The sequence below is a fragment of the Trachymyrmex cornetzi genome, unplaced genomic scaffold (assembly GCF_001594075.2).
Source record: "Trachymyrmex cornetzi isolate Tcor2-1 unplaced genomic scaffold, Tcor1.1 scaffold16, whole genome shotgun sequence".
Lineage (NCBI taxonomy): Eukaryota > Metazoa > Arthropoda > Insecta > Hymenoptera > Formicidae > Trachymyrmex > Trachymyrmex cornetzi.
Window position 1 is genome coordinate 861,238 of NW_017296201.1, and position 9,816 is coordinate 871,053.

At 30.5% G+C, this 9,816-nt stretch overlaps 2 protein-coding genes across 2 annotated transcripts in view; one reads left to right on the forward strand and one right to left on the reverse strand.

The window, feature by feature from the left end:
* Positions 1 to 6,264: 6,264 nt before the first annotated feature.
* On the forward strand, positions 6,265 to 7,330 carry gdl (gonadal protein gdl). The gene has a single exon (XM_018503690.1). The coding sequence runs from the start codon at positions 6,806 to 6,808 to the stop codon at positions 7,328 to 7,330; it is 525 nt and encodes a 174-aa protein (XP_018359192.1). The 5' UTR covers positions 6,265 to 6,805.
* Positions 7,331 to 8,304: 974 nt separating this feature from the next.
* Lon (lon protease homolog, mitochondrial) overlaps positions 8,305 to 9,816 on the reverse strand; it is a 5,826-nt gene continuing 4,314 nt past the window's right edge. Inside the window, exons 2-3 of the mRNA XM_018503551.1 lie at positions 8,855 to 9,758; positions 8,305 to 8,570 (exon numbers count right to left, since the gene is read on the reverse strand). Coding sequence (XP_018359053.1) covers positions 8,349 to 8,570; positions 8,855 to 9,758 — 1,126 coding nt within the window. The 3' untranslated portion in view covers positions 8,305 to 8,348. The remainder of the gene's footprint in view (positions 8,571 to 8,854; positions 9,759 to 9,816) is intronic.

Consider the following 9,816-nt stretch of genomic DNA (forward strand, 5'->3'; position numbering starts at 1 on the left):
CTTTCAATTTACTGTAAATGCTATGACAAATAGTAAGGAAGAAATTCAGAATCGGTATAAAGGCCGATATTGTACAGGGTGGGCCATCTATTGGTACGTTTTTAAAAATGCGATCAAATGAGCATACATTGATATTTTTTATTAATTTTTTTTAGAGGGAGCCACATGAATACCAATAGATGGCCCACCCTGTAAAAACGTACCAATAGATGGCCCACCCTGTACAAAACGAAAAATGGAACAGAGAAAAATGTTGTTGCTGCTACGAAAGAAAAATGCACGACAGATCAAAAAAGCTGGGTAAACATAACGTTATGGCGATATCTGCCAATATAACTTCTTTCATTTCTTGTACCTTTGTTAGAAGGGGCAATATTATTAATTTTATTTCTCTTCAAACATAGATGAGGCTATTAATCCGATATTCACTGGACGTCGATTGGTAGTCGACGAATTATGATGTAAGTGTTATGATTTTGGGAGCTTTCCAGCAGATGCACAAATCGATATAAAAGTCATTGTTTCTTACTGATTATTGAACAAGGACAGAATGACTCTTGTGTCAATTCGTCTCTTGCTGGAAAGCTCCCAAAGTAACACTCCCGCTGGAATGCGCACAAAGAAACATGGGTTAGTCTTATCTTTCATTTACCAATTATACTAAGAAATTTTTGTTGTAAACTTCCAATAATGTGGATTCGCCGATTCGGCACTCTTCTGTCTAGAAATTGGCGCGCATATTCTCATTACTGCGAAGCATTATCATTAAAATCGCCCACAAAAATAATATTTCGCTTTGAAGAAATGATATACCGAAAATTACATTTCATCTTTTTTTTTGCGATTTTCTTTAAAACAAACCAAAAACGAGCATATCTCTAAAGATCTCTTTTTCTTAATTTATTGATTCCCTACATGCTCCCGAAGATTGGCCACTTAAATTCGGGACAATACCAGCGTTTTTTTGTGTCCTTCAAGATAAATAAGAATTTTGAAGTGCATGCGTTCGCGGCAGGGTAACGTTACTCCTATCTATTCCTATCGCTTATCTAAACGATAAAAATCTAATGATGATCACACATTGTATATACTGTGGGTTTATGGGAATGGCTCGCACGATGCACTCATTACAACTTACTCATTGTTTTTTTAGTATGTTCGTTCCAAGCGGTTTTTTTTTTTTAAGAAGGAATCCGTATATATATAGAGCGTTACTCTCCCTCCCCCCTTTAATAAGCGAACATCTTAAAGACATTATTACTTTTTGTCCACGTCCTGCCCCCATGATTCATATTTTTTATTGTAAGATCATAAGATGTAGATTATCTATAAAATGCTGTTTATATAGAGAAATAAATTGTTTAGTTCGTAAGATTTTAAGATTTGCGAGTCAGAGAAGGAGAAAGTGAGAGAGAGAGAGAGAGAGAGAGAGAGAGAGAGAGAGAGAGAGAGAGAGAGAGAGCAAAAGAGAGAGGGAGAGAGTGAGAATGTGAGAGAGAAAGCAACACATCACCCGGTATGTTATAGGTTTACGGAAGGGATGCGTGAAGAATGAAGAAGACTCTATTAGTCCTATTGTGAATGTACTATTAAAAAAAGATGTAATGAAAAGTTAAAAAGTATTCTTAAAGATCAATTGCATTGTATTCATTTCATTATGCAATTAAGCTGCGTCGGAGATTATGAATAGGCTATCATTTATGTCGAATTCATATGCGAACTGTAAAAGAAAGAGAGAAAAAGAAGCGGGAGATCATCCTCTCGCATTTTGCCATTTTACGGTGGAATTAATTTCGATTTATTGTTACAAACGTAAAAGCTTCTATAATAAATTTACCTTGTAACTCTTCTCAATGTGCGATGTCACTTGCAAGCGTTGATTAAGGAAAAGAAGATCTCGAGAACCGTAATGTTTCGAAAAAGGTTTGATATTGAAGGTAGGACTTTTCTTTTAATACTCGAAATCAAGACTATTTCTATCTAAAGTCTTGAGGAAATGTGAAACGCGCGCACGTAACAATAAAAAGATTTACAATATATGTATATATACATGCAGAGTGTTCAGCGTAACGATCCGAACGATTTTTCAGACACTTACGAGAGATAAAAAAAAAAGTTGAAAGATGAATATTCATCGGTTTTATTGCAGGTTGCATGTGATAAAAAAATTTAAAAAAAAATTGTTTTCGTTAAAAAAGCGACATTTCAATAGTGATTTGAATTCGTCTTAAAGACTCTTACAATATAAAAAAAATTGTATGGTGCTATTAAAAAATTCAAGATGACTTTTATTTCTTTATAAAAAAAAATTTTTTTAATTTTTTTATTGCATGTTGTAGCCTACATAAACTAAATGAATATTCATCTTTTACCTTTTTTTCTTAACTGTCGGCAGTGTCTGAAAAATCGTGTGGACCATTACGCTGAACACCTGTGTATATATACATATGTATATCACATACACACACATATATATAAAATATATATCGTGTAAAGACAAATAAATTTAGAAACAAATTAAACAATACATTCATGATAAATGTTTAAAAATGATTTAAAAAATACACACGTATACACACACGTGTATGTATTGGTAGCCTCGTATTGATTTCTAATACATTTCATAGCAAGTTTACCTCATAAATAATCTCAATTAATCGAAACATAAACTTTTGAAGTTAACGAACGATTAACAAAGTCGTAATAAATAAAGAATTCATTTTAGTATATTAGAAGCATGGACGAGTTCTTTTGTTAAGCATGGGATCGTAAAGAATAAATAATGGTATTCGTAAAATATGCATGCATATAGTCTACAAAAAGTATATACATTTCTTTGTACAACATATCAAAATTTTAATCTATAAAAATCCATTCAGGACGATTTTCAGCAGATATCTTCTAATTCCATTTTTTTTCTCAAGAGAGAAATTAGCAATTTTCTCCTTATAAAAATGAGGGAGTATTAGTATTGTCAATGGTATAATAGAGATCAAATATTTTATTTTTTTATGAGATTTCTATATTGTTCACTCTTTAAATTAGCAAAGTCTTACAATCAATAAAATAGGAAATTAAATAGCATAACACAGTAATATTAAATGGAAAGATGTATCTTAAAAATGAGAAATTACAAATTAACAAAAAACTAATAAGTTTTTGTACACTCCTTAAATTAAAACAATTTAGAAAAAACATATAACATACACAGTACAGGCAATAGCAGTCAACGCTGGTTATCAATTAGCGCAATTCTTCTTAATATTATATACATGTATCTTGAATATTTGTTATTTTCATTTTATTTGCTGACAAAACTTACACCTAAAAAATACAAAATTTTATCGACTTAATTTCACGAATGTGAAAATACCGTGAATTTCTTATTAACAGTTACATTGTCACGTTAAGAAAGAAATAAGAATTGATATTCATGATTCATTTATTACTTATGATATTATTTTCTATTATGTCTCGCAGATTTATTTGATTTGTCAAATTGTCACTTTTCATAAAATTGTCAAGTGACTTTAACTACGAAGAGAAAAGATAAATTTGAAATATTTGGGAAAGATCAAACTTTGCCTACAAACAGAAGTAACTTATATTGAAAATGAAACAAAATGTTGCATAATATTATATTACAATTATATACAGAATGTTTAGAAATAGATATAATTGATACACAGTAATATTCCACGTGATTTCTAGTAGATAACTCAAATAACATGGTTTAATAAAAAAAAAAAGAAAAGATTTTCTGTATATAAAAGAGTAATTATTTCCTATTTTTCTGATGTAGCTGAATACAATTCCATTTATCAAATTGCTGTATTACGTCGAAAATTGCGATAAAAGCGCAAAAAGATCTGTTTTAGCATACTTTGGACATAACTACGGTCTGTAACATGTCGAAGATTTGTTACAATCAAAATAAAATATATTGTTAGAACTTTCAGTTCTTAAGAAATCCTAAAATGAAACAAATTACCGTCACTTTGTAATTCTAAAATATCTTTGAATTGGCTTTATAGGATTGCGAAATTCTTCTACACAATTAAAACCACAAAAATAGTTATTGCAAATATAGGTTTTGTACCGAAAACAAAGAAAAATTAAAAACTTATTTTTGCGCTTGTTTTTTCACTTATTTTTTTGCACGTACAACTGTCATCTGATGGCAGTATTTGCTTAATACAAAAATTTTAGTTTACATGTGTAAAATGATTTCGCCATAGAGACAATATGCATGGACAATATCTTGAAATAAAAACCAAGATTAAAAGTCTAGAATAAAAAATTATTTAGAATTACGTTTTATAAATTTAAATAAAGATGAAGATGAGCAATAATGCGTGTAAAATAATGACAGGGTCAGGTAAGTTAATATATTTTTTAAATTAAGTTAAAATTAATAATTCATAAAATTGATTAACTGAATCATTTCAGTTCATTTCGATCATTTCGATAATCGACTGATGATCAAATAACTAAAAGTAGAAAAAAAAAATAAGAATAATTTCATTCCCATTATTTTTCATTGCGACGAGGGGATATGCAAATTATTGATTCCAGCAACGTTCTTTTGTGATTGAATAAATCGCGTTTCAGCAACGTGAATTAGGGAAATACGTTACGTATATTACAGTATTTCCCTAGTTTTTCATGTTTCTTTTCAAAAATAGGGGCCTTGATTGATTTTCTTATGCTTTATGCATTATGCAAAAGTCTGTGCTTCGACCATAAACTTACTTATAAACCATAAAATTACTTTTGTAAAATTTTTGAATCGATATTTGAGTAAGAAAATTTATTATTTTAGACAAGTTACACAAATAATAAAATCTACCTTGGAATAATAATACAAAGTGTCATTTTTTTAAATATTTATTAATAATTCAGACATACTTCCTATAAATTTATCAATATATGTATGCCACTGGATACATACCATAAATAACATCTTTAATACATCTAATTTCAGAGCTAATTTTCAAGATGTTTTTGCTGATTTGTCTTCCTCATTCTGATTTTGAACCATAGTTCTTGAAATTAGGAACCATGTACATGGGTGAGATCAATAATGACCCAGTAATGCAGAGCATTGCAAATATTTCTTCCTGTAACATAACATCTTCATTAACACAAGATAAAATTAATTAGGTAAATATTCAGTAATAATATTCACGATGCCTCTCCCTCTAATTTTCCTACAATTTTATAAATTTGTATATTTTCATGGATGGAATATACTTTGAAAAGAAAAATCGCTCTAGTCCTATTCTTTTTTCTTTTTAATTTCAAAATCTTTTGATATCAGTAAGTTAAAAAATGATAATTTAATGAAAATTTATGACTGCACATGTTCATTAATGCTCTTAATTATAATTAAATGACATACATAATCTGTGTAACTTTATATTTAGATAAAAAAATACTCTAACCATATTTAATTCATAAATATGATGACAGAATGAGCATACAGTCAAAAGTTACTACTAAATTATTATTATCTAACTTATCGATATAAAAAATCTTTGAAAATAAAAAGAAAAAATTAGAAATAACCTTAGGCTAATAAAAACGTATTGAAATAAAAAGTTGCAGAATGGAAAATTTCCAAAGTTTTAATAGGAATGTTTCTTGAAATATTGGTACAGAAGATTTATAATCTGTATAAAGGCAACATTACATATTTATGTCCGAGATTACGTTACAAGAAATATTAAATTTTCTATTAATTAAACGTCACAGTAAATACCTATCCATTTTATTTTTAAATCAAATACTCGTAGGAAAAACATGGAAAAATTATCCTTCACAATACTATCAAAGGTTTTTTAAACCGTCGGTATAATTGAATCGGAAAGCCGATGATTATGCAGCGTAAGAAAATTAATTACGCGTTGCATATTTCTTACGTAATTAAACATAGATTTGACAAGGAAAACCTCTACTCACAGCAGTGGATATTTTTACTCGGGGTGGTGTGCTAACGATTGAATTACTGTACGTCCTGGCAATAACGCCTGACAAACGGGACGTATTTCTCAGTCCGTTGTTAAACGCGAACATTTTTTGTTTTCGTTTGTAAACTTTTCGAATGAACGAAACCGTGAAAATTAATATCCTAGGCACTTAAGTCCTTGACGAGTAACCAGGAATATAATTCATTAGATACGCAATCCTATGGTATAAAAATATAAGGAGAAACGTTCCCGCGAATGTGTAGTAGAAGAGTGAATATGGACTCAAATTCTATTGGCTGTTCCAGTTTCCTAGTGATATTGGCTGCATTCGCCATTCAGCAGAGAAAGCAGCTTTGGAACTGTTGTAAAATTCTTCAATATGATTGGTCTTGCTCTTAGTTCCTTATTGGATCTAAATGTATACTATCTAACGGACCAAAATTCGTGGATATAGTAAAAAATACAACCAAAAAATCATGGATATTACCGACCGGATCATGAACATTGGCTATGTAGTTCAATGTCCACATTTTGTGGACGTGGACGCGCTTCAAAATAAATTAACGGCTAAATCTCGGGCATGGCCGTTTTAGGTTTTAGGTTTCTCTCTGGGATGCAGGATAGTACAGTATTTCGTGTCTTCGTAACAAATTTTTTAATCTGAATTGTTTTGACGTTTCGCGGGACAAAGTTTCGAATTAAAATGTGTGAAATGAGTATATTTCCATCAAGATTCGCAGAGAAGCCTGTACTCTAAACAATTATCGAGAATAGACTACATACAATATTAACGCATTTCGTGAAGCACGTAGATATTTCTTTCTTTAAAGAAAAAAATGGATATTGCCAATCCTACTCCTCAAGATCTACAAGCAAAATTATACTTCCTGATGGAACAGTTGCAACACATGGCTGGAGAATTACCGCCAAAATATCAGATGCGATTGCCCTACGAATTATTGTCCGGTTTAGCAAACTCACTGTTAAACGATACTATTTTTGAGATAGTGAAAGGTTTGATGGAGATACAGCATGTCACCGAGAAACATCTCTTCCAACAGCGACTCCAGCTTTTGAATCAACAGAAAATTGAATGTCAAGAAGCATTATCAGCAACAGTAGTAGATGACAAATTAAACTCAATAAAAGCCACACTGTTCAAGAAACACAAGGAGGAGTTAAAGGAAATGGATATGAAATTGGTATTGCAATTAGATCAAAAAGTAGCTGATCAGCAAAGTATATTGGAAAAGGCTGGAGTACCAGGATTCTATGTGACGAACAATCCAGTGGAGATTCAAGTGCAAATGAGGCTGTGCGACTTTATAATCAGACTCAGCAAGATGGACATACCAGCTTAACATGAACATGAAATTCTATCATATATTTCTGTTTATATCTAATCATACTTATCACTTATGTATAATAATTACATCATTTTATTATAATTTCTATTTATCGGTTAATATTCATCATTAAAATTCTAAAGGTTAATTTTTGAAGATTGCAAAAGTTTATATTATTTTAACATTTTATTGTAATCAAGATTTTTGTTTGTACAATGCAATTTCATACACATCATATCAAAAAGTATTATCACAAATTTACATCTGTTAATTGAAGTGTAATGGATTTCAATATATATATATCTTTTCAAAATAGAAAAATATTTTATACATTTTGTACATGTTACAATTATCAGAGAGAAAAATTAAACTTCTAACAAGAGATACCAGTGCCAAAAAAATAAATGGTAGATATTTATATATATATGCAATTACATATTGCATAATAATGTTAAAAATATGATTATTCTTACAAAATAATGTAATACAATTTCTTAACAAGTAAATAATTTTTTTAAGTATAATTTTTTTTCTTTTTCTCTTATATAATTATATCACACTGTTCATAAAGTAACTGCTCCGAAATAATTATTTTATCAATCACTCAATTACATTTGTGTCACAAATAGAAAGTTTCCAGAACGTACTAAATATGAATCGAATAATTAGAAATAAAATTATTTTAGATATTTATACGAGACATATAATTAAAAGAATCTTTTGAATAAAAAGGTAAATTATTTTTATTTAGATTATCTTTGTTATGTAATATATAAATTGTCTTTTTAATTTTAAAAAATATTATATACAAGAAAATGAGATGTTTTATCAACAATATAATAATTTAGTATATATGGTATATATATATATATACTAAATTTATATCAAATAAAAACTAAATATACTAAAATTTATGCTAAATTTAGTATATATTAAATATTTAGTATATACTGTTTAGTATATTAGCTATATACAAAATTATTCGGAAAATTATGTGGATACAGATTGAAATGATCCGTCCTGTATTACTATTTTATCCAAATGTTGGTTGTGCGGATGAAGCATGATCAGTGACTGGCTTGGCGGATCTAAGGGAATCAGTCTCATTCGTTTCTGAGAAACATATACTATAAACATCGTTGAACGTCGAGACAAAATGCACTTCCAGACCATCTGTGATGTATTTGGGTAGATCGTTGAAATCTTTCTTGTTCTCCTCGGGTAAAATTATGCATTTAACATCGACTCGCTTCGCCTAATAAAATATAGTTCATTAATTTTGTACCTTGACTATATATATATATATATATATATATATATATATATATATAAAACAAAGCAATTATATTTCATGAGTATATAGTATAAAAATAATTATTTCATAAAGCTATGATAAATAAATATTAATGTAAATGCATGGTTCGATGAAAAATAATTTAGTAAAACTAGTATATTAAGCTATATACATTATTTAATAAGAGATATTGAATTAATTTAAATTAGAGTAATTGAAATTAATAAAAACAAGATTATGCTTACTGCAATAACTTTCTCTTTGATACCGCCAACAGGAAGAACCTTGCCCATAAGACTCAATTCGCCTGTCATTGCTACATCTTGCCTGATAGCTTGGTTTTTAGCTAAGGATAACAATGCAGTACCAATTGTCATACCTGCACTAGGGCCGTCTTTTGGGGTTGCACCTTCAGGCACATGTATATGCAAATGAGAGTCATACAGAAATGTATTCGAAGGATCCTCCTGTTTCAAGTAATTTCTTGCTACAGTCATTGCGATATGTATAGACTCCTTCATTACATCACCCAGATGACCAGTGACTTCGAATGTACCCTCAGCCTTTTTACCACCCGTCGGTTTTCTGATGGTACTTTCGATGAATAACGTGGACCCGCCCATGGCGGTCCATGCCAATCCCATCACAACTCCGGGAGGCGTTGTTTCATACATCCTGTCGTGCGTGAACACAGGCTTGCCCACAAAGTCTTGCAAGTTGTCCATAGTGATATCGACTTTGTCGGCTTCCTTCTTGACAACTTTAAATGCTACTTTCCTATGCACCTTCTCTATATGTTTCTGTAGACTTCTCACTCCTGATTCTCGACAATAAGATTTAATTAACGCCGTGAGCGCATTGTCTTGTATGCTGATTTGTTCTTTGCTGAGACCAGATTCAGTTCTAGCTTGTGGAACTAAGTACTGTTTCGCGATAGCGAGCTTTTCTTCGGCAACGTAACCGGACATATCTATCATCTCCATACGATCTCTTAGGGGTTCCGGAATAGTGTCTATTACATTTGCCGTGCAAATGAATAGTACTTTCGATAAATCTACTGGAACATCTAAATAGTGATCCAGAAAATTCGCATTTTGTTCTGGATCGAGCATTTCGAGAAGAGCAGATGCCGGATCTCCTTGGTGTCCTCTGTAACATAATGTTATAAATGATGTAGAGAGAGAGAGAGAGAGGGGGGGGGGGGAGG

Excerpts from the sequence above, each read along its gene's own strand:
- gdl (XM_018503690.1), top strand. The coding sequence starts at position 6,806 with ATGGATATTGCCAATCCTACTCCTCAAGATCTACAAGCAAAATTATAC.